Raw genomic sequence first — 25,796 nt, forward strand, 5'->3', positions numbered from 1 at the left:
AAGCAGTATTTATATTGCATTGTACTTAAGTATTGATACGGCATCAATGTAGAAAGCAGTAAGAAATGTTTTGGGAGTTCATGACCATCATGTTGAAGGCTTTCAAGTATACAGGAGACTATGAAAAGAATTAAGGGTGTATGTTGAAGAAAAAAATGTGAAAAATTATTAGCTATATGATAACCATATTTTGACCCAAATTTCTTTCATATTAAAAAAATGAAGCCTAATGCTTTGAGTAAGTTTCCTTGTCAATCTGACATGATACTTTAGTTATTTATAATCTTTAAACATAATTGAACAGCATAACTTTGAAAGAGTATTCTTAAAATACTAAGAAATTAAAAGTGTAAAAAAACCTACATGAGGAAAAAACACTACACATTCTAGTAGAATAAATGTGTGTATTAGATATGCAGACACGCTTCTTGGAAAGAATATTGTAACCTTCCAGCTCAGGTGTGCAGCAGAATGAATGGCACTGTTCATGAGATATCTGACAGAGAATCTCAGCATTGCCCAATAGACCAATAGGGTGGGCAGGAAGAATGAAGTAAACTGAGTCAGCAATAACACAATTCAAAAATTCAATGCAAATTGACAATATATCTGTCAATATTTATTTACCCATAAATGTAAATAGAAAATATTGAACTGAAAGCTAGTCTTAAACATAGAATCTAATTATTTTGCCAGTTGTGAGGAAATGCAGGCAAACACAGCTTTGAAATTATCTACAGAGACAAATGATGGGGATGAGTTTGGTTATTACTAAATGTGTTTTGCTGAAAGCGATGTTTATATTTTTGCCCCACTGTCAGTGGTAGTTTGTTATTTAGTGAAGTATATACCAAACAACGTGACACAATATTTTATACCATGACACATTATATTTTTCCCCGTCCCTCACATCATATTTTTACAAGCTATAAAAATACATCTTTTGGTTAAAAAAACAGAATAATTTGTATTAAATTTTTTTAAAATATGGCAAACTAGTAAGACTTTTTTCTTGTCACATTATACCGAGTATTTAAACACTCTAGTAAATAAATTAAATCAGAAATCTTTGATCCACCAATGTTTTGGTTGCCAAATTCTTTTGTCCTACTGTGTTACGAATAAATCTGAACACCTGGAAAATTAAAACAAGTATAATGAAATATTTATAAAGAAAATTAAATATGTACATCACTAAAATATCTAAATTAAATTCAACTGTTTCTTTTCATGTATCAGACATCTAGAATCCTATAGTGACACATAAAATTATTTCAAGACCCTCATTAGAGACATCATTTTACATAAATCAAAATCAATGTAAAATTCATTTAAAAATATTTTTATGAGTTAATAATTCAACTCTCTTTGTCTTCACCAAAATATTTGGAAAGGCAATTTTCTTCTAATTCTGTAAGCTATAAAAGCATTAAAAGAACCTACCTCATAGGGGCAGAATATGTTCATAATTCTAAATCTCTAACAAGGCTGATAAATTGCATGCTACTGACTTATGTACTTCTTTGACACAGTGGAGAATATTTGGGTACATTCACCATTCAAACACTGAGTTGTCTCCCTTAAACTATTTCAGAGATCTCATCCCTAGTTACTTATTATGCACTCAGGAGGGATGCCTGAGATACAAGCTGAAGGGACTTTGGAGTGCTGATCTCTGAGCTACATCTCCAGTGACAATAGAACCGTCATTAGTGTTCATTTCTGGTATCTAGGAAACTGGTAGTTAGATTATCTTCCTACCAGATTTTGTTCACTCACCAAGCAATTTATGCCCCGACCCTAGCATTTCACTGACCTAAAGGTCAGAGTGCAGAATGTGGCCAACTGACCTGTCATTCCTTCTTATGCTAGGGTTAGTTATATCCTAAGCAAATTCCTACTGTAAGTCAGTGATGCTACTCTCTGCTAGGAAATAAATACCTATTTCTCCAAGATATTCCTTTTTAAATAAGCCCAGAAAAAAAATTAAACTTACCTCTTGTTGTAGGTATGTAAGAAAGGCTGCTAAAATAAAATTTTGGCAAGCCAAATCCACAACACAGAAGAATAACAGATCAAAAGTAAGAAGGGTGGCTTCATTTCCATAATACAGCATACTGCTGAAAGAATAACTTTCATCTGTTAAAAAATCATGACGTATATTAGAAATTAAAATCTCTAGTAGTGTTAAGTATATAATCAGTATTTTCCAAAGGCCAGTTAATGAATATCCTTATATTCTTTTTCTCTTTCTCCCCTCACTTTCTTTCCCTTCCTCTTCTTTCCTTCCTCTTTTTTGTTTTTTCTTTTTTTGGTGTTTATGTGGGGGCAGGGGGAGGTACTAGGGTCTAAACTCAGGGCCTTGTACATGCTAGAAAGACAATGTACCACTTAAGCCATGCCCTAATCCTTTTTGCTTTAGCTATCTTTCAATAAAGTCTTGCTTTTTGGCCAGAATGACCTGGACCATGATCATCACTTTTCATATTATAATTTTTTTGGCAGGGGGGTGGGGGGGTGGGTAGGTGGGTGGGGGGGTGGAGACAGTACCAATACTGGGGCTTAAACTCAGGGTTTTGAAGTCTTGTTTAGCTTTCTGGTTCATGACTAGTGCTCTACCCACTTGAGGCTGCCTCTAGTCTGGCATTTCGCTGATTATTTTGGATATGGAGTCTCAGTCTTTTCTGTCCTCAATGGCTTCTAACTACCATACTAAAGTCTTAGCTTCCTGGGTAGCTAGGTTTATAGGCATAAGCCTCTGTGTGTGTGTGTGTGTGTGTGTCTGGGTAGCTAGGTTTATAGGCATAAGCCTGTGTGTGTGTGTGTGTGTGTGTGTGTGTGTGTGTGTGTGTGTGTGTGTCTGGGTAGCTAGGTTTATAGGCATAAGCCTGTGTGTGTGTGTGTGTGTGTGTGTGTGTGTGTGTGTGTGTGTGTGTGTGTGTGTGTGTGTACCTATAATTGAAACATACATTATATATTAAGAATGATGGAATTAGAAATAAGAGAAGTCATTTTTCTATACTTCCATGGATCAATGTAGACATCTAGCAGGGCAAAAATTTAATTCTTGTTTACAGGATAAAGAGAAACTCCCTAACATGTCAGAAAAAATGTTTGGGATATGGTATCTGTCCTCTTTACCATTGGAGCACTCTTCTTATACTGTGTCCCACTTCAGATTAAGCTATATAAAATCTGTAAAGTGATTTTTAACAAATTTCCATTATGCAAAATCAATGTTTTTAGAAAAAAGTTTAATAATATACTTAATATTTTCCTTAGCCCTCTTCTTTGATAAAATAGCTGGTTAGCTGGGCGGTGGGGGTTCACTCCTGGCTCACTCCTAGCTACTCAGGAGGCTGAAATCTGAGGATCGTGGTTCAAAGCCAGCCTAGGCAGGAAAGTCCATGAGACTCTGATCTCCAATTAACCACCAGAAAACCAAAAGTGGTGCTGTGACTCAAGTGGTAGAGCTCTCGTTTTGAGCTGAAGAGCTGAGGGACAGCACCCAGGCCCAGAGTTCAAGCCCTACCACCAACAAAAATAACTAAATAAATAATAATTGTTTGTTTTTTTCCTCTAAGACAAAGTTCAAAACTTATCCATGTTGCCTTTGGTGGCTTTTCTCTGACTAGCTTGATCTGTATTCTCCTTTCTGTCCTTGGCATAATCTGTACCTGTAGCCAGCTATGTCAGCACACATGTCCAACACAAGACCAAACAATGGAGAAGGGACTATTGGCCAGTGTCTCTCAGGACTGGCTCATCTGCCATGCAAGACACATGGACACAATATATGTAAGTCACACATGGATACAATATATGTAAGTCAGGACACTGTAGATCAGTATCATTCTTACCAACCTATATACCAGGTTGCTAGTCACATTACAACTGGCATATATGCTACCTTTCTGGTGTTTATAAAACCAAGTTTAATCAATATTCCTGTCAGAAATACCAGTGATTTTGAAGAACATGGGAGAGTAAAAAATTAAATGGGAGAGCACAAAGCCCAGATTTCAAGCAAAAAGAAAAAAAAAAGAAAAACATGTTTTAAAGATTAATCTAAATTTAGTGTGTGTGTGTGTGTGTGTGTGTGTGCCCTGAGCTTTTCTGCTCAAAGGCTAGTGCTGTACCACTTGAGCCACAGCTTTACTTCAGCCTTTTTTGGTGGTCAATTGGGATAGTCGACTTTCTTGCCCTGAACTTCCTTGGTTTTGAACTGTGATCCTCAGATCTCAGCCTCCTGAACAGCTCATATTATAGGTATGAGCCCTGGTGCCTGGCATCAAATGTTATTGTTTTTTCTTTAAGTGTTTCCTATTTCTTACTGAATATACATTGTAGTAAAATCTGAATTTTATGTTACTTTACTCTTTTTGAGGCCTACTGATCATGAAATTCAGCTTTCTTGTTGAATCTTTTGTATTTTTTTTCTACTACCTGACATAATAAAATGGAACACAGAAAACGACTACTAGTTTCATGAAGTTATTATGTGTCCTTTGTTTTCAGATGAAATTTTAAAAATCACAGGAAAAATAATTATAGTACTTTTCATCTCAAACTTTGAAAATAGTATATGAGCATTTGAAGGATACCATTGTAAAAGATGCTTTTTTCCATTGGTTCCATGAACTCCATTCCAAGAATTCTTTCAAGAAGCAACTTATCTTTTATAAAGTAATCCATTTCCTTATGAACCTAAAATGAGAAGTATCATGTAAGAAAATAGTGAAGTAAGGGCTTTCCAACTAATAAAAAATCAGAAGTAGGAAATATGAAAGTACACAAGGAAAATCTGTTTTGTAAAATGAATTTACTATACTAGGATTTATAACAAAATCTGTTTTAGGACTATCTTTTTGAGGTCTACTGGTCATGCTTTCTTGTTGTATCTTTTATATTTTTTTCTGCTACCTGACATATTACTATTGCTTTAGAACTAGCTTCAAACTTAATTGCCAGCAATAGTATTGAGGATCTGACATGCTTAAAATCACTTATAACATGCCTTTCAGGTATACAAAAATAATACAATAATAAGTAATAAAGTTATTAACAAGTAATAATACAGGGAAGACAATAATGAGTAATAAAGTCATTTATGTAACTCAGGTTATACCATACTATCAGAATAATTTATACAGTTTAAAAAAATCTGCTTGGCACACTTCAATGATATCTATGTTTATTAGCATGGTAATGTGCTAACAAATCTTAATACAGACCTATTTTAAGAGAATCACCATTTACTAATAGACACATTAAATAATAGACTTAATATTTCCCTTAACCCTCTCCTTTGATCAAACAACTGTTTATCTTTTTCTTTAAGACCCAGTTCAAAACTTATCTATGTCATCTTTTATGATGGCTTTTGTCTGTCTAGCTTGATCTGTATTCTCCTTTCTGTCTCTGGCAAATCTGTACTTGTAGGCATCTATATCAGCATACATGGTATACTAAACAAAACCAAACAATGAAGAAGGGATTGTTGGCCTGTTGTCTTTCATATAATCTAACTTTATTCCTAAATCAAACTGTTGATGATTATATTGTATGTGTGCCTGCACTCGTGTGTTTGTGGTGTGTGTGTTTGTGTTAGTCCTGGAGCTTGAACTCAGGGCCTAGATACTATTCCTGAGCTTTTTTGCTCAAGGCTAGTGCTCTACCACTTCAGTCACAACTCCAGTTCCAGCTTTTTGCTGGTTAATTGGAGTCTCATTGACTTTCCTGTCAGGGCTAGCTTCAAATTGTGATCCTTAGATCTCCTCCGCTTCCTGAGTAGACAGGACTATAGGCATGAGCCATTAGCACCCAGCAAGCCCATATATATTAAAGATCTAATTCCCACTTAGCTTTTTTAAAAAGTGCATTCGATCCTAGCTTAAATACAAATATTGACATACATACATGATCGATGAAAGAGCCCAGAAATTTATTCATCATATGATATGCTTTTATACTTTGCTCAAAAGTATTTGCTGATGAACTCAATAATCTTGCAGGGCCATTTTTCTAATATAAAAGAGAAACAAAAAATCATAACATGTCTTACATTCTTGGTATTTAATAACATTAAATACTGACAAAATATGTCTGAAATGTACTTTATACAAACCCTTGTTAATATCTCATGAATTCTGTCATAGTGTTGTCTCATCTGGCTAGAAACTGCAATCTGGAAAGTCTGACCATCTGTGTTGGGTACCAAACCTCTCTGGCTACACAAATTTTCCTGAAAAGATAAAGGATTTAAATTTTAAAAAATTAAAAAACTGCCTATCTCAAAAAGAAAATACAACATTTTTCTCTTACTTGTTACACATTATAAGACTCAGAAGCCTAGTAAAATTTGGTGACACTGTATTTGAGACAATATTATCCAAGGATCCTATTTTCTTCCAGATTTTTACCAAGTTCTATTTTTTTGTAAAACATACTTCTCTACAGATCTCTATATCATCTCCTTCACTCTGTTCTACTTAAAAAAGAAAAAAAAAAACTAAGATCATTGTACATGGATATTCTTGGTTTTATGATTAATCTCATTACTCACTAATGTATACTCAAAAGTCTAGTCTTAGAATTATCTAGATTTATAATTGCAAATGGTCTTTTCATTATCTAACCACTTGAATTCCACAAACAAAAAACAAACAAAAAACAAAAAAAACCAACCAAACCAACCAAACAAAATATAAAACCCATACATAGTGATGAAGGACTGAATAGTGAATATTATGCACCAGATATCCATTTTGGGTCGCCTTTAAATACTGACAACTACATATCCATAGCATTTTGCCATACCAACCCCACCATCTAGCTGATTGTCATTGATGAACTATTCCTCCAAAAAGTTTGATCACCTACTTATTTTAAATGACTTTTTTTCTTGATCAAGAGAATACATGCTACTGTGTAGAATTTATGAAACTTTCAGAGCTACAAAAAATTGCTATAATTTCAACCTTCAGAGCTACAGTTATTTTAAGGTCTTTGATTTCCTGTCTTTTTCCTAAGGCATACACATATGGATAGAATAAAAGAAATCATGCTGATTTTTTTTTTTTAGCCAAATATATTCTGAGCATCTCCCCATGCCATTACATCTTCTATAAAACATGTAGTAATGACTAATTAATTTATTTAAGGTTCTCTAATTTTTACATATTTTTCCACTTAAAAAGAACCTCTGTGTTAAAGATCCTAAATCTAATTAGCTGATCATATGGCTAATTTCTCTTTTAAGTTAAATTCATAAAACGATAAAAAGATCATGAATTCCTTTTTGGTCAAATGCTTTCCCAAGGTTTGTAAAATTTATTCTGACAGCAAATGTTTTGAAGGTGCCCACTGTGTCCTAGATACTTTTAAGCATTAGATTGGTTTTTTGTAACTTTGACGACTTGAAGAGGGAAAACATAACACTTTTTTTTTTTTTTTTGCCATTCCTGGGACTTGAACTCAGGGCCTGGGCACTGTCCCTCAGCTCTTCAGCTCAAGGCTAGCACTCTACCACTTGAGCCACAGCGCCACTTCTGGCTTTTTCTGCCTATGTGGTACTGAGGAATCGAACCCAGGGCCTCATGCATGCAAGGCAAGCACTCTACCACTGAGCCACCTTCCGAGCCCCATTCCTGAGTGTCTTTTGCTCACGGCTGGCACTCTACCACTTGAACCACAGTGCTGCTTCTGGCTTTTTCTGTGTATGTGGTAATGAGGAATTGAACCCAGGGCTTCATGTACACTAGGCAAGCACTTTACCACTAAGCCACATTCCCAGCCCAATATATCACTTTTATATTAAGTTATTTGATTATGACTTAATTTTTTTTGCATTTACTGATTTCTTCTGTTTCAGTCTTTATTTCTTAACATCTGTCTGATGTTTTAGTTTAGTGTTTTCTTATTGATTTGCTTAATTTTTAATATAGCTATTAATATCTGCCATATTTGTTATGAGTATTCTTCTAATTTTTATCTTTATAATTGATATGTTTATACAGTATATTAATATAGTAAAAGACAGTTCATATTCCCTTCTTGGTGCTTTCTATTTTTAAGTCATTACTTAATCTGAAATATTGTTTTCTATGTAGTTTTGATTTCAATTTTTATTATTTAACCTTTCAAGCCAGAGTAATTTCTAAGCAATCTAGTTCAATGTATTAAATATATTCTCTGAGATGTCATTACCATGTATAAAAGTCTTATAAATTATACATATTATATATATAGCCTCTGAATCACTTAATTCCATTCCCCCCTCTCCCCCGGGCCCTTTTGGTGCAGATACTGGGGCTTGAACTCAGGGCCTGGGTTCTATCCCTTAGCTTTTTGCAGCTTTAGTGCTACACCATTTGAGCCACACTTCTGTTCCCAGCTTTTGCTTGCTTTGAACCTTAATCCTCAGAATAGCTAGCATTACACGCATGAGCCACTAGCACCTAGCTCTCTTGGTTTTTGTTTTTAAGTGTAACTTGTTCTTTTAAGATTTTTACTATGGAAATTCTCAAATGCACATATCTATCATTCAGTTTCAATATTATAACATTTTGTTTCATGTATTCTCCTGAGTATTTTAAGAGAATTTTATTTTCTTTAAAGGATTTTATTTTAGAGAAACAATTATAGGTAAGGCTGGACTCAAATTGATGATCCTCCTACTTCTACCTCTTGAGTATATGATTATAGGTTGTACCACTATGCCCAGTTATTAGCATAATTTTGTGTGTATGTGGAAATGGGGTTCAAACTTAAGGCTTCACACTTGCTAGGCGGGCACTCTACTATTTGAGCCATGCTTCTAACCCTTTTTGTCCTATTTTTTTTTTTAATAAGGTTTTACCAAGGCTCTGGACCTCAGTCCTCCTAATTATGTCTATTTAGCTGAGATGACAAGTACATGCCACCATACACAACCTATTGGTTTAAAGGGAATATGTCATTAACTTTTTTTTTTTTTTTTGGTCAGCCATGGTGCTTGAACTCTGGGCTTGGGCGCTGCCCCTGCGCTCTTCAGCTCAAGGCGAGCGCTCTACCTCTTGAGCCACTGCACCACTTCCGGTTTTCTAGTAGTTTATTAGAGATCAGAGTCTCACGGACTTTTCTGTCTTGGCTGGTTTTGAACCATGATCCTCAGATCTCAGCCTCCTGAGTAGCTAAGATTATAGGCGTGAGCCACTGGAACCCAGCTATGTCACTAACTTTTTGCCTGGACTGGCATAGGACTGTGATCTTCTGATTTCTACCTCTTGAAGACATAGGATTACTGGTATGAGGCACTGCACTCAGTCTTAGATTTTAAAGCAGACTCCAGATCATGCTATTTAAATCATTTGTAAATTTCTAACTAATAAGGACCCTAAAATTAATTAGTTTAATATAAGTCCATTACATTTTTCTGATTTTTTTCCAAAGATATTTGTTATAGGATCTGAATCAGGATCCAAACAATTTCTGCACATTGTATTTAATTGTTTTTCTACTTCAGTTTCTCTTGGTATATAATAGCTCTCCTAACATCACCATTATTCCTCTTTTCATGCAACTGATTTATTTGGAGACTCTGAGCTACTTGTCATTCAATGCAATGGATACTCTGGATTTGGCTGAATGTTTCCTACCATGCTATTCCTTGTATGTCCTGAAAATGGTGGCAATATCTAGATATATTTAGGAGCAATTTTCTTAGGCAAGAATACTTCATGGATGATGTCATATACTTCCTACTTTATCATATCAGAAAGTGTATGTTAGTTTTCCTTATTTTTACTTATAAAAACAAACTCAATCAGTGTATGTAGATGATATCAACCTTCATAAGTTCCCTACTCTCGTTTTAGTATCCAGATGACCTACATTCACTAATCCACAAACCATTACAAAATGGTAATTTTCTAATTTAGAATTCCTCTTACTTTTTATAATGAAGACCTTTCATGTATTATCTGTTTGCCTTAAAACATAGTTCCTATAGAAACTACTGGATATTACTAGATTCCTATCTCTTACCAATGTTCAGGGTAATAAATTTGTATCCTGATAATTTTTTAAAGTGACCTTTCAAAAGTGAACTTTACCAATCCATGTTCAGGGTAATGAATTTGTACCCTGATAACTTTCAAAAATGAGAATTTTTGGGGCTGGGAAGGTGGCTCAGTGGTAGAGTGCTTGCCTTGTATGCCTTAGGCCCTGGGTTCGATTCCTCAGCACCACATAAGCAAAAAGAAAAAAGCCGGAAGTGGCACTGTGGCTCAAGTGGTAGGCGCTAGCCTTGAGCTGAAGAGCTGAGGGACAGCGCCCAGGCCCAGAGTTCAGGCCCCACGACCGGACCCAAAAAAAAAAAAGAGAATTTTTATGTTGTTAGACACTTCGTATTCACATACTGTTTTGTAGAAAGGGAATTTCTTTGTACAACCACTTAAAGATAACAAAAAATTTTTTAAAAAGAAAAAAATGAGAATGTTTAAAATATGGTTATAATTCCTAGATTAAGAAAAGAGAGCATCTTCAACAAACTAACAAAGATAGAGCATTCAAGTTAAGTGCTGGTGGCTTATATCTGTAATCATAGCTACTCAGGATACTGAGATCTATGGTTCAAAACCAGCCTTCAATTAATCACCAAAAAGCTGGAAGTGGAGCTGTGATTTGAGTAGAAGAGTGCTAGCCTTAAGCAAAAAAGCCCAGGGACAGTTCCCAGGTCCTGAGTTTAAGCCTTGTGACTACAAAAAAAAAAAAAGAATGTTCATACCGCTTCTCTTTTAAGATTCACATTCATTTCTTCCATGTTCGTATCTGCATGCCCGTGTACAGATCGACCATGAATGTAATATCCAAAACATCTGTGGGACAACAGAAACACTGATATCTATATTTTTAAAAAGAGGAAAAAGGAAAATTAGAAACTCATCTACAAACCAATAAAATCAAGTTTTTCTTAAAATTGCTTCTTCTCACAGACTAAACTCTTGGGAAACATAGGAAAAGTTTAATAAAGTATAAAAAACAAAAAGGATTTTTTTGGAAAGTAAACATAAGTTGGGCACCAGTAGCTCACACCTATAATCTGAGCTATTCCAGAGGTTGTGATCTGAAGATCATGGTTTGAAGCCAGCCTGGGCAAAAATGTTTATGAAAGTTGTATCTCCAATTAACCATCAAAAAGCCAAAAGTAGAGCTGTGTTGAACAATAAAGCTAAGGAACTGTGCCCAGGCACTGAGTTCAAGCCTCAGGACTATCACAAAACAAAAAGAAATGAAAAAAAAAGTTACATAAAGGTATTTCTCAAGAAAGGAGGAAATTTTGATATATGAAAATTTTTCAAGAGTCATAGGATAAATAAACTATTTGGCCGCATAAGAAATTCATAATTAAGAACTGCAAATAAAGAAGTAAAACCTAAGGCAACTCATTTTAACCAACTTTGGAATTAATAGCCAGTGGAAAATTAGACTAAAAATTCAATCACACCAAATCACTTTAAAAACCTCTCTTAATGTAGTCATTACACTCAAAGGGCAAAAAATAATAGGTTCAAAATAAAGTCAGAAAGTACTTACATTACTCATAGAGCACAAATCCACAAACTGTCGAATTTTATCCTCTATGAATCTCTCATAAAAGGCAGCAAAGTACACAGTCTGAAACATTAAGCCAAAATCATGCTAATTAGCTTCCAGATTTCAATTTTCTTTTATAGCCACATTGTTGTATTTTAAGAAGAAAGAAGTTCCAAATAAGAACACAGTGTACTCAAATGTGGGATTGAATAAATAAGTACATCTATAGAAGCTGATTATTGAGGACACTTTCCTAAACACTTTATATTTATTTGTTTATTTATTGCATGTGTATGACAGTACTGAGGCTTGAATTCAAGGCTTGGTGCTGAACTCAAAGCTGGCGCTCTACCATTTGAGCCACAGCACTAGTTCTGGCTTTGTACAACAGCATTCAATGTTTAAAAAGAAAGGATATCACCAAAAAGCTGAAAAGACTAAGCTTTAGACAAGTCTGTGAAACTATAACCAGTTGATAAAGGAAGTCCCAAGGATATCTGAAGAAGATACTTAGAATAATCTTAGAAGTGAGAAGCAAAATATGCAGTTACACAGTGGCTTCTCAGATTGCAAGCTGGTACCCCTTTCTCCTTAGTATAAACCTGTCCTTTGAATGGGCCACATTCCGCTGTCATTCTGCCAGTGCAGCTCAGCATGACCATGTGACCAAGCCCTGACACTTAAACAAGGGAAGTAGGATCATCTCTCCTGCCTTCCTCCTCCATCTCCATCAGTTGTTATGGATCCTGGGTTCCATGCAGCAGGGAGCTGAGTAGAGTAAAGCTGACTTCTGGTCCTGATGGCAGCACCAAGCCATCAATTCAGCCCAGTACTGCTAACCTCTACTCTTCTTTGCCATGGAAAAATAAAGTTCTCTTTAATTTCAGCCATGTCTATACTGATTTATTTTTGTAATATTTAACCAAATTTGAAAAGTTTTAGGTGTACTCCTTTAAGCTCTTTACAATCAGATATATCTGTGATACAGTCACAATGTACACTGGTATACATACAATATATTTCCTTACTATTGTATTAATGAAAACATGACAATTCATGTTCTTGATCCTGTCTTACTTTACTGCTAATTTATTTGTCCTACTTTTGTGTTTGTTACTCACCAGCTCTTTTGTGGGAACCCTAGAGCCTGTGGGACTGCAACTGGCTGCAGGGGATTTGACAGTGTGCTTGAAGTATAAATTATACCACTGGAAAACCCTGGTTGTATGGTTTTTTTTAATCTTATGTTTAAAGACACAGGATTATGAGCATTTGACCTTTTGCAATATTCCTGTCAAAAGACAGAGTCCTGTATGTACTGGATCCTTATCCACACTGCTATGTGCCTTCCTGACTTTTTGTCATCTACCTTGGAATGTGACCTTTTTTCTATTTTCCTGTAACTCCCTTGAGTTTGCCTTGAGCTAATTTGAATGTATAAATCATAGGTTGGAGGTATGGCTTAAGTGGTAAAGTGCCTGCTTAGCAAGTAGAAAGCCCTGAGTTCAAACCTCAGTATTACCACAAAAAAAAAAAAAGGGCCAACCTTGAACGTATACATCAGAGGTAGAGGGAGAGAATTTTGCTTAACCATGTCAGTCAGTTAATCCATCCTTTGTCCCATGGTGGTATGGTATTATTACTTATTTAATATTAAAATTACTAACTGAGATATTGCTGCTTGAGCATTTCTTCATCTATCTACTGCCCTGGAATCTGCTGGTTTGAAGAAGTACCCTCTTTTAAGTTTGAAAAAGAATTTATACTATACAAATAAATAGTGATATACATACATACATACACACATACACACACACACACATAGAGAGAAAGAGAGTGAGAGAGAGAGAGAGAGAGACAAGGGGCTATTCTATGTCTAGAAAGCTTCAGACTCTGAAAGATCTTTCAGAACACACATTACTGACAATGTAAATACTGAAATCAAACTGCCTGGGTTCAAATTCTAGTTCAGCCAATTACTAATTGCATGGTTATAAGCAATTGTTTAACCTTCCTGAGGTTCAAGTTTTCTCGCTTGTAGAATGAGGATGAGCCTATCTATAAGGATCAATGTAAAAGTTAAATAGCTAATATTTATAAAGTAACTAATACAGTGCCTGAATTTCATTCATTATAAGTAATTATTATTACTGCTTCTATAAGCATTCTGCTATAGAAATCAGAAAATGGATCAACAGTTGAGGGTAATCAATATGTAAAGACTTATAGAGAGGTAGTATTAATTAAAAGTATAATTTCTTGTTACCTGCATAATTCCAATGACTAGCCAAAGAGCAATAGACACTGCATATCTCAAAATGCGGCTGTAAGGAGGTAGGTAATCTGATGAGTTTCTAGAAAGACTAGAGGATGAGTCCATTAATGCTAAATTCTTGAATCCCACAACCTGGAGTAAAAAGAAAAAAATATAAATATCTAGCTCTTTCTGCTGTTTGTGAACTTGTGTAACTTTAGTTTTTCAAGGTAAAGGAGTAGAAAGTTCCATTTTCCGTCTGCAAAGTCTCAGTATGATTTCAATGAATCTAATGTATTGATTATAAAACTTATTTTTCAAATAGCCTTTAAAAACATTGCTTCCCAAAAGATGTATGTGAGGTAATAGGTATGTTAGTTAGCTTGATTTAGCCATTCCACAATGTATACATACATTAACTTCTATTGTATACTGTAAATGTATATAATTCTTGTCAACTTAAAAAAACAGCACTACTTCAACTGAAGTTTGCAGTATTTTAAATCATATTCAAAATCCCTGGGGATACAAAACAGAAAGAGGAAAAAGAAAGAGGAATATAGAGAAAAGAAAGAAGGCAGAGTAAGAGTTAATAATTCATACACAACCCTATTAAGGCAAATAGTTAGGTACATGTCACCAATGCAAATAGGTGACAGGTATATTTCTGTCCTATTCAGTACTGAATACTACTCAGAATACTATTTTTTATAATTCCAACCATATTCATAAGGTAACTATAAATATAATAATGCAGAACATAGTCCAAAGTAGGTGTTCAATAAAAATCTTTTGAAAAATATCATCCTTATGTTGGTTCTAACACAGGAGAGAAAACATGGATCCTTGGGGAGAGTGAGTTTTGAAAGATTAGACACAGTAGATATTTGGTATTTGTGGTTGCATGGTTCCAAGGAGAATACTGTGAATGTTTTGAGTGCACAGAGCTCAGTGCTGCACTGCAGATGCTTGATTCATTTTTCCCGGCTGCTGCTCAACTGTCCCTTAACAAATCTCCAGTCTTCATTAAATTTCACTACGCTTTTGGGGGCATACTATCACAAAGTCAAGGAGAGGGAATACTCAGAGGACCACATAGAGATTTAAACACAACTGCTACAAGATGGGACTGGCAGAGCTTCACAGCATCAGGTGTGGATGTTCAGGTGGGGGCTTACTACTTTTAGTTTTGAAATCTTTTTGATTAAAAAAAAATTATTAGTTGTTTTGCCTGTGCTTGATGAAAACTGCATGTCATAAAATAAATGAGTAAGGCAGGTTTCCTGTATCTGGCTTTATCTCAAAGCTATAAAATCAAATATAATCTCTAAGGGATATGAACACTGATATTTTATGTAAGTTCCGAGGTGGGGGTGGGGGAGTTCTGATACAAACCAGTGGTTTCAGAATTTAAGAGCAATCAGATTCACGGAGCTAGAAAGTAGCATCATGGTAAGGAGGAGCTGGGGTAAGAAGGGCATGAAGAGCTGGAAAAGAACGGTAGTGGGAGTTGTGCTCAGCCATGCAAGTGCAGTTATATACTTAAAAATAGTTAAGCTTGGAAGCTTTATGTTGTAAGTATTTTAACATATCTTACTTGTAATTTTTTTTGTGTGTGCCAGTCCTTGAACTCAGGACCTGGGCACTGTCCCTGAGCTTCTTTTGCTCAAGGCTACTAATTGAGCCCAGTGCCCTTTCTGGCTTTTTCTGTTTATGTGGTTCTGAGGAATCAAATCCAGGGCTTTATGCATACTAGGCAAGCACTCTACCACTGAGCCACATTCCCAGCCTCTTACTTGTAATTTTTTTATTTTTCTTTTGTGGGAAGGAGAAAAGGATTGAAAAGAAAGGCATTACAATTTTCTAAAGGGCCTGAGCATTCTTGCTCATTACTGTTTTCTGCTCAAAGTTGGTGCTCTACTAATTGAGCCAGCTTTTTGCTGGTTAATTGGAAATATGAGCTTCACAGACTTTTTTTCCTTGAGTTGGCTTTGCTCTGTGGTCTCAGCCTCCTGAGTAGCTGTATTACATGTGTGAACAACTAGCACTTGCTAGTATTGTTTTGATAACAATTTTCAACCTGTAGAACACTCTTCCATGAGCACTGTTGTAATTACATTAACATTTAGAAAGTACCAGTAAGTTGCATTTAAATTTGTAAAACAGTTTATACCTCCAAAAAGAAGAGGACAGTAAGTACTTGAAAGAGTGGATTAATTTTTCTCACAGTCTGAATCTCATTCCATTCATTTGCTACAAAGTACGTTCTCCAAATGCTCACAGGAACAGTGGCACTCCGAACACCACCTTCACCTGGTAAGAGAGATAAAATTAGTAAAATTAGTAAAATCTTTTTTCATTTTTGTTCTGCAAGGGTAAAAAGGGAATTCTTGTACAAATGTTTATTTCAATTACCTTCAACAGCCTTAAGAACTTTTCCTTTAGGTCGCTCCCAATCAATAAAGAATATATCTATGGTAATCTGGGATATGAGTTTATGCAAAAATTGCAGAGCCTGAAAACAACATACAAAAAACAAAGTATTAGTATTAAGCCTATTATGAAACCAATATTTATTCTTTAAGAAAGACACAGTGATGACAAGAGTACATAAATTTTACAAGTGACTTCAGATGGAATTCTAATACCATTAGAAGACCACTAGATTCTCATATCATCCAGAATCACCAAACTTGTAAAATTGTCATATGCCTATTAATTTACCTTCCCTTTTTCTCTCATTAAAATAGATTAAAAAACACAGAAGACATTCTTTGATAACTGACTCTTTCTCCCAAAGTTTTGTAGGTTATCTGACTTATTTATAAGTAAAGGTATTTGTAAGTAATTTTAAGTAATTCACTAACTTTAAGTTTTATGATGTCCTCTCTTTATTTTTTTCTATCTCTGGTATAGACATTCCTAATATTTTTAAATGTTGTCGAAACATATGATTGTCACTTATAGGAACATGTTTAAACTGAGGCATGCTTCCTGTTTGCATTATTTTGGTTAAAGGGAAAAAAAAAATCTAAGTAGGAGCCAATGACTCTCCCCAAGGAACTCCTTCTTCAATGGGAAAATCAGAGACCTACCTATTCATTACTATACAGTGGGATGGGAACAGAGAGGCATGGGAAGAGCCTCATCTACTACAACAGAGAACAGGGAAGCTAGGAAGGAGTTGCCAGAGGAAGAAGAGAATGAAAAGAATATGGAGGCAAACAAAATTTCTAATTTTAGCACTTTATCTAGAATGTTACTTTTTTACCCATGAAGAACAGAGACAAAATTCATGACTGGAAGCATTTTGTCCCATTATGCAACGCATCATTAGATTTTAAAGAAGAAAATTATACACTGAAATATCATTTTATCAAAGTAGCTACAATTCATGGTAGTCAAAACTTGTCTTGAGCTTCTTTGAAAAAATTACTTCAGATAACTTATTGAATAATATACGTAAAGGTGCATTTTCTATTGTAAAGTACAATAATTCATGCTTCCTTTCAAAACCAAAGTTAATTTTATTACAAAGATTTTGAATGTATCTTATTTGTCAAGATTTAGTAGTTTATTAGCAGGCCTTTTACTTTGGTAAACTTCCCTTTGAAGCTTACCTTCAGAGCAAAAGCACATCCCACATAAGTAACAAAACGTTCTTCTTGAATTGACATTGGTAGCAAAACAGAGACAGACTTCTGTGCCTATAATTAAAAGTTCTTGGTCAATAAAACCACAACAGATTTTTGTTAAACACAATTTATAAACCACAGAAAGCACAAAATAGGGAGCTAGGAAAGTACTTAATAAATGGCACGCTCAGGGGATGGTGAGTTTAGGATCTGCCTTGGAATTCTTGTTCGGAAAATAGCCCCAAATGAACAGTTTTCTTATACCCATGTTTTCTCTCATATTTGGAAGTCAGATCTAAATTATCAACAAATATGAAAACATACAGGGTCATATGCATATACACATAAACATACTGCCTAAAGTATAAACAACTAACTTACAGTTCAACATAATGAATACCAGGAAGATGAAACAGATGTTGTCTAGATGGAGGGAAGGGACAAGGGGCAGTGAGGGCAGATGAATGGAGAGAGAATAGGTGAGTGAACACAGCCATAATACTCAATGTACACATGTGAAAATAGAACCAGGCAACTTGAGGGTGTGTGTGGGCTTGGGAGAGATGGGGGAGAATGACGAAAGGGGTAATACCGATTAAGAACTATTTATTATTACTGATCAAGATGCACTGTACTAATAAATTGATATGTTGAACTGAAAAAAATAGTTCTCTCATAAACTGAGTTTGCCAGTTATTCAGATATTGTCATTTAGGTTAAATTTAGAAACTCACTCACTTTGAAGAAAATAAGCCAATAAAGACCTGTTCCCACTGTGATGATAAAAAACACATTGGCCAGATCACCAGCATAGTACATCAAGAATTTCATCACTGCCTGCAATTTAAAAAGAATTATAATGGTTAGACTCCCTCCATCCATTTACCATTTTTCCAAGTAATATTACTTTTAATAATATTCTGTCCACTAATTTTCTCAAGCCTAAAGCCTTCTTTATGAATCTATGTATCATAAATTATATGGACCGAGTCCTCTCCTGCACATACCTTTTGGATCCTTACTTTTCATTCCGTTCCCAGTAGTCTCCTTTCACCCTTCTAATCTTTCACTAAGAAAGTGGAAACTGCTTTCACATGTTCTTTTTTTTATTTTTTATTTTTATTTATTTATTTTTATTGTGAAAATACTGTACAGAGGGGTTACAATTACATGGGCAAGATAATGAGTACATTTCTTATCAAGCATTGTAGCCTCCTCCTTTGTTTCCCCTTCCCATCCCTTCCCATCCTCCCCCCGCCCCCCCCATCCAATCCTCCCCCCACCACACCAAAGTTGTAAAGTTTGTTTTCGACATACCGACTTGTACATCTCATTGTTGCAATGGGTCTATCTGTATCCCTATTTAAACGATTTGTTTTTCCCCTTCCCCTGCACAACTTATACCCACATGAAATACAGTGAAAGCAGGAGTTATACTGTGGGGGAGGGTCAAATTTTCTTTTGGTGGATATCTGCACTACATCTATCTTTCACATTTGCACCAGACTTGGTTTTCTAAAATTAAAATTGGATTATGTTACTTCCTTTCTTAAAAATATACAATTAACTCTCTTCATTTTAAATATAAATTCTTAAGCCATGAGGTCCTTTACAATGTGGACCCAAATTAGCTTTTTATTTAGCTCTTTCACTAACTGTAACCACTCAGTGATTAATTACTCTATATTTAAATCTCAAATACTTTGGGGATGAAAGGAGCATTATTTTTCCCTTTCTATCTTGGGCAAACTCTCATGATCCCTGAGGGCACAGACCTCAGAGATGTGTTTGCTTTCTGATAGAGTGCCAGGCCCTCAGACAGTAGGTCCTCAGTGACTATTAGGGAACAAATAATTCAGCATACATTTCAATTTTTTGGAGAGCTTTTCCTGACTATTTCAAACATCAAATCAAACCCTCCTGCTCCAATTCCTTAGCACATGGAGTTAAGATACCCTTGTTAAAGAAGTTACCATGTAGCCTTTTCTCATGATTTTCATCAGTAAAATGCATACAGTAACTTTTGTTGGAAAAAGCTGAATAGAAAATTTAACCTCTATCTTATTTCAGCATGTACAAGATGGTAGTAATATCATTAATACATAGTTTCATAGCACTATTGAAAGAATTAAATGAATTATATACATAAAACTTTTAAAATTCCCTGGAACATGGCTAGGCATATTTTGTTTTTAATTTAAAAAGACTAAATAATGAGTTGGGCATGGTGGCACACACCTGTAATTCTAAATACTCAGGATTATACTTTGAGGTTAGCTTAGGCAAGAGACTTTGTAAGATCCTATCTTAAGCAATATAAAACTGGGCATGGGAATGAGGAGAGGGTGACATTGTCCAAAAAGAAATGTGCTCTTTACCTGACTTATGTAACTGTAACCCCTCTGTATATCACCTTTATAAAAACAATGATTTTTTTTAAAGCTGGGCAAGCACTTACAACATGTTATCCCATCATCCCAGCTATGCAGGAAGTATACATAGGAGGATTTCAGTCTAGACTAGCAGAATAAAAAAAAAAAAAAAAGATTCTATTTTTCAGGGTGGTAGAGAGTGGTAGAGAGGTCTCAGGTGGTAGAGAGCCACCAAAGTCGATACAATGAACTTGGAATATTTTGGGGGTATTAAGATAGGAAAATTTTCCTTAATAAGACAGTAAAATCAGATACGATAATAAAAGAAAAAATAGGTGTGATAATATCAAAATTAAATGTGTCAAATTTGTGACACAATTTGAAATGTGACAATAATCAAATTTTATCGATAAAGGACCACATGGATAACAGGTAATTGGAGAAAATAATATCTTGGGAAAAAAGCATCTAAAACCAAAAAAGGGATTAATATTTATTAAGTTTATTATTAATATTTATTAAAAGTCTTTCATATAAACAAGAAAAACTATAAGCCTAACTGAAAAAACAGTTAAGGGGTCTAAATAGGAAATTCACACAAAGAAAAACTCAAGTGATTGAAAGATACGAAGAAGCCAGGGACTGGTGGCTCATGCCTGTAATCCTAACTACTCAGGAGGATTGCAGTTCAAAGCCAGCCTAGGCATGAGAAGCTGTGAGACTCCTATCGCCAATTAACCACCAGAAAACTAGAAGTAGTGGCTCAAAATGGTAGAGCTGTGGCTCAAAATGGTAGAGCACTACTAGGCTTGTTCAAAAGAGCTCAGGGACAGCATCCAGGTCCTGAATTCAAGCCCCATGACTGGAAAAAAAAAGTATATGAGCAGTGGCTCATGCTTGTAATTCTAGCTATTCAGGGGGCTAAGAACTGAGAACTGAGTAATTAAAAGTAAGACTCTTATCTCCAATTAACCACTCAGAAGCTGGCAGTTGATCTGTGGCTCAAGTGGTAATGCTAATCTTGCTCAAAACCGGTCAGAGACAACACTCAGACCCTGAGTTTAAGCCCCAAAACAGACACACACAAAAAAAATATACACACATATAAAAATACAAAGAATAATAAGAGACAGTAAAATCAATAGTGGTATGATGACTATTAGCCTGGAAAAAAATGAAAAGGTTGGCAAAACATCAAGTGTTAAGATGGGCAAAAACTAGAATGTATCTCAGTGGGAATGTAGACTGGCATATAACACAATGGGAAGAAAATGAGGTGTGTATGTATGTATACTATGATTTAGCAATACTTATGCTAATTTAATTTACAACTCAAAGAAATGTAAAGCAACTTTCTTACTCATCTTCTATATCTTTTGAAAAGGGTCCAAAGTAATTTTTATAAAATACAAGTTATTTTTTAAATTCCTGTGATACCTGTAAATCAATTATAGGACTTCCAATGCGCCTCTTCCACCCTGCTGTCTTCAAAAGAGATGATAACACAGCTAGTCCACCTAACACACCCAAAGCAATCTAAAAAAAAGGAAAAAAAATTAGAATTAGTATGATTCCTCTCATCAGTATTTAAAAATACTGTAAATAAAAAGTAAGAAGTGCATGCTGGGCCCTGGTGGCTCACGCCTGTAATTCTAGCTATTCTGTAGGCTGAGATCTGAGATCATAGTTCAAAGTCAGACTGGGCAGGAAAGTCCATGAAATTCTTATCTCCAATAAATCACCAGAAAACCAGAAGTGGCGCAGTGGCTCAAGTGGTAGAGTGCTAGCCTTGAGCTGAACAGCTGAGGGACAGTGCCCTGGCCCAGAGTTCAAGCTCCTCAGCCGACACACAAAAAAAGGAAGAAGTGCTTGTGTTGGTGGTTTGTTCCTGTAATCTTAGCTTCTCAGTAGGCTGAGATCGATGTTTGAAGCCAAGTGGGCTGAACAAATTAGAGGTTCTTACCTCCAAATTAACCAGCAAAAATCCAGAGCTGTGGCTCAAGTGCAGTGTACTAGCATTGAGCAAAAAAGCTCAGGGACTGCACCCAGGCCCTGAGTACCAGCACAAAAGAGAAAAAACAAGTGTTCAAAGAATGGCACAGTTGGGGGCAGTTGTAAGGCCACAGGATCCATGGTAGAGTTTCACTGGCCAAATCTGAGGAAATTTGAGCAAGAAAATGAACAGTAATTGATTATAATCACCTAAAATAAATATCTACAGGAAGTGGTGCTGTGGTTCAAGCGGTAGAGCGCTCCCCTTGAGCTGAAGATCACAAGGACAGCGCCCAAGCCCAGAGTTCAAGCCCCACGACAAAAAAAAACCCCACTTATTAATAAAAAAAATAAATATCAACATGTATATACTACTTTAAAGAAATAACTGAATAAATAAACTAAGTGGGCAATGGGAAAGCAATGACATTTCAATTCATAAATATAAGGGGAATTAGGAAAACTTAAAAACATGATCAGGCAAATATCACATAATACTTTCTGCAGGGAAAGATCATTAATGGATGCTAAAATTAGAAGGCAAAATAATAAGCAGGATATTTGCATAATTTCAAAGTATCTCGTGAGATACTGGTTAACTACAAATGGAATAATATGGATAAGAACCTTGCAGAAACTATCTTGCAGAAACAAAATTATTATCACCACTAATAAATAATAACATCAAGGGTCTACTGAAGTACTTTGATATGTGTGTGTGTGTGTTTGCCAGTATGGGGATTGAACTCAGGGCCTTGGTGACAGTTGTATCTGAGCTTTTTTCCTCAAGTCTAATGCTCTACCACTTGAGCCACAGTTTCACTTCCAGCTTTCTTGGGTAGTTAATTGGAGGTTATAATCTCACAGATTTTCCTGCCTGGGTTGCCTTTTAGGTCTTAGCCTCCTCAGTAGCTAAGATTACAAACATAGGCCACCAGTGCCTGGTTCTTTTTTTGTGTATGTGAACTCAGAGCTTCAACTCCATCCCTTACTTTTTCACACAAGGACAGGGCTCTACCATTTGAGCTACAGCCTTCTTGCTGGCTAATTAGAGGTAAAGGGCTAGGCTAGCTTCAAGCCTCTATCTTCAGAGCTCAGCCTCCTGAGTAGCTAGGATTATAGGCATAAGCCACTACTACCTGGCAATATTAATTTCTTGATTACAATCACTGTATGATTATCATATAGTATGATATATGGTATATATATATATATATATATATATGATATATAAAATGTCAGTATTAGTGTTGGTCAGAGCAAGAGTATATGGCAAATACAAACTTTGACAACTTTCTGTGTATCTAAAGCTATGTATCTTTTTATTAGCTTGAATTAGTTATTCGGAATTATGCCTTAATGAAAAATAATGTAAACATTTTAAAAGATTAATATATACTCACATCTGTCTGGACATAGGCTTCTCCTTGATTCATTTCATATTTGACTGAGAAAGAAAGCTGATATTTAAAAGAAAACAAATTAGCCTTACTGAAATTATATAACATATACATACTTTTAATATAAAAAATAAATTTGTAGATGGATGTCTTTCTCACTTAAGCTTCTTCAAAGCATTATGGGACTTGTGAAATTGAGAGAAAGAACTAAGTGTGCATAGCTAAGACCTTTCCATGCTCATTCAGGATCAGCCTTTAGGAGGTACAAGGTGTCTCTCTGGTGTATACATGCCCTCCCAGGCATGGAAGCCCTTCTATGTTGTAGTGAATTGTGGCTGCAAGTCCAAACTTTATTCTCATTATTTACTTTAACACTACTAACTATAAAGCTTGTGGTTTTAATCTCCTTCTGCATGTTAAGTGTATCCCTACTCAATGGGCTTTAGATTGGTGAACACACATATGCCCATTTATAAATCTTTTGTGTCTGGTTTACTTATGCAAGAAGACAAAAGGCAAAGTGTTCCAGAAAGGACAGGAACAGATGTTGCATATCTTATCATGCCCTGGTCTCTAACAGAGATGTTCAATTACTTGTGAGTCTTCTACTGAAAAGTTTAATTCATTCTTGTATTATTATTCTGAGGATCCATAAGAATTCACCTTTCACCATTAGTAGTTAAAACTAGTAAAACTTGACAATAGGGTTTGCTAAAAACTTAAAAAAACATTGTTGTTTGACTATTATGTAAACTACATCAGCATTATGTTTACACTTAGAAGGGCACTGATTAGTAAAGAACTCACCTTCACAGATTGGCTATTAGGATCTCTGATGTCAATGTCACTGTAGGCAATGGTGATTAAGGGAGGGTATATGTTTCCATTTTTTGTGTTGGGTACAAGGTAGATGCTATTTACAAGAAAATACATTTATAATTATGAATGTATCTAGGCCTGTAAGCATAATTTATCATTTCTTTTACATGCAATATAGGTTGTCATGATGATCTCAGAACTAACCAGTGAATAAGACCTAGAAAAGATTAAATATAACAATATTACCTAATGTTAAGTGGTCAAAACTTTAATATTAAAGTATATTCTCTGAGATCAATTAGAAACTCTTTTGAGGAATGTGTTTAGTTCAGTATTAGAGTATTTGTCCTTATCAAAATAACAACAACAAAAAAACAGAAAAAAAATACCAACCCAAAACACAAAGAGAATTTTTTGGGTCCAGGTCTAATAAAACTTACAAAGGAAATTACTGAAACATTGTAAATCATCCTTAAAGAGTAGTGGTACATGAAGCCATTAGAAAGGCAGATAATATCCTGACTTTCATATAAGATTCTTGAAAAAAAAAAGTGTCACATCTAGTATCAATTGAGGTACAAAGCAGAGTACATTTTACCAAATATATTCCCTCAGTACTATATAGTAAGTGAACTCAAAACAGAAAGTGCTGGCATGGTTTCATCAAGAACAAGTCAAGCTTGACTAGACTTTATTTCATTTTTATTAGAGATACTAGACTAACAGAATGAGGAAATATTAAAACCACAGTACATTTGGATTTCAGTTGGCCACATGATGAAGCTATGGTGTTATTCTTATCTCATAAGGTAACTTTTGAGTCAAAGTAACAGTGAAAAAAAGAAAAGTGTCTATTGAAGTGCTTTAAAGTGCTACACACACACACACACACACACACACACACACACACACACACACACACACAAACACATACATACATATATATCAATCTAAATTGCTTTTCCTAAGGGTATTCACAGTATACACCATAATATACTAGAGTGAGAATCAGTTATGATTCAGTGAGAGAAATTTTACACTGGAAAAGACAAGAGAGCCTGGGCTTCTACTCTAAGATTGCATCACAGTTAAGAGTATCCTAAGAAAGGATGTAGGGAAGTACTGTATTGCTAATTAACCTGGGTCAACCTAGAACAATAGCCATGAAAGGAAATGAGAATGGGAGACTGAACTGCTAACAATCATTCAGAAGGCTCATATTAAGATACACACTTCAGAGGCTGGGAAGGTGGCTCAGTGGTAGAGCGCTTGCCTTGCATGCCTGAGGCCCTGGGTTCGATTCCTCAGCACCACATAAGCAAAAAGAAAAAAAGCCGGAAGTGGCACTGTGGCTCAGGTGGTAGAGCGCTAGCCTTGAGCTGAAGAGCTGAGGGATAGTGCCCAGGCCGAGAGTTCAGGTCCCACGACCGGACCCAAAAACAAAACAAAACAAAAAAAGATACACACTTCAGCTCACTGGTATTTATCTTCTCTTCCTTTTTTGTTTGTTTATGTTTTTGTTTTGTTTTTGGTGCCAGTACTAAGGCTTGAAATCAGGGTCTGGATGCTATTCCTGAGCTTTTGTGCTCAAGACTAGTGCTCCCTACCACTTGAGCCACAGCTCCACTTCCGCCTTTTGTGGTTAACTTGAGATAAGAGTCTCACAGACTTTCCTGCCCAGGCTGGCTTGGAACTATAATTCTCAGATCTCAGCCTCCTGAGTAGCTAGGATTATAGGTGTGAGCCA

General features: G+C 35.5%; 1 protein-coding gene across 2 annotated transcripts in view; it reads right to left on the reverse strand.

Annotated features, from left to right (window-relative positions):
* Positions 1-811: 811 nt before the first annotated feature.
* Positions 812-25,796, reverse strand: part of Tmem67 (transmembrane protein 67) — a 53,516-nt gene continuing 28,531 nt past the window's right edge. For both annotated transcript variants that reach the window (XM_042673228.1, XM_042673227.1), the window contains 15 exons: positions 24,038-24,143; positions 23,234-23,290; positions 21,276-21,374; positions 18,205-18,303; positions 17,452-17,538; positions 16,247-16,346; positions 16,005-16,144; positions 13,844-13,984; positions 11,578-11,658; positions 10,769-10,885; positions 6,128-6,244; positions 5,920-6,024; positions 4,605-4,707; positions 1,997-2,139; positions 812-1,135 (listed from right to left, as the gene is read on the reverse strand). In XM_042673228.1, coding sequence (XP_042529162.1) covers positions 1,055-1,135; positions 1,997-2,139; positions 4,605-4,707; positions 5,920-6,024; positions 6,128-6,244; positions 10,769-10,885; positions 11,578-11,658; positions 13,844-13,984; positions 16,005-16,144; positions 16,247-16,346; positions 17,452-17,538; positions 18,205-18,303; positions 21,276-21,374; positions 23,234-23,290; positions 24,038-24,143 — 1,576 coding nt within the window. In that variant the 3' untranslated portion in view covers positions 812-1,054. The remainder of the gene's footprint in view (positions 1,136-1,996; positions 2,140-4,604; positions 4,708-5,919; positions 6,025-6,127; positions 6,245-10,768; positions 10,886-11,577; positions 11,659-13,843; positions 13,985-16,004; positions 16,145-16,246; positions 16,347-17,451; positions 17,539-18,204; positions 18,304-21,275; positions 21,375-23,233; positions 23,291-24,037; positions 24,144-25,796) is intronic.

This window comes from Dipodomys spectabilis, unplaced genomic scaffold, assembly GCF_019054845.1.
Source record: "Dipodomys spectabilis isolate Male_0828 unplaced genomic scaffold, ASM1905484v1 ptg000783l, whole genome shotgun sequence".
NCBI classification, from domain to species: domain Eukaryota; kingdom Metazoa; phylum Chordata; class Mammalia; order Rodentia; family Heteromyidae; genus Dipodomys; species Dipodomys spectabilis.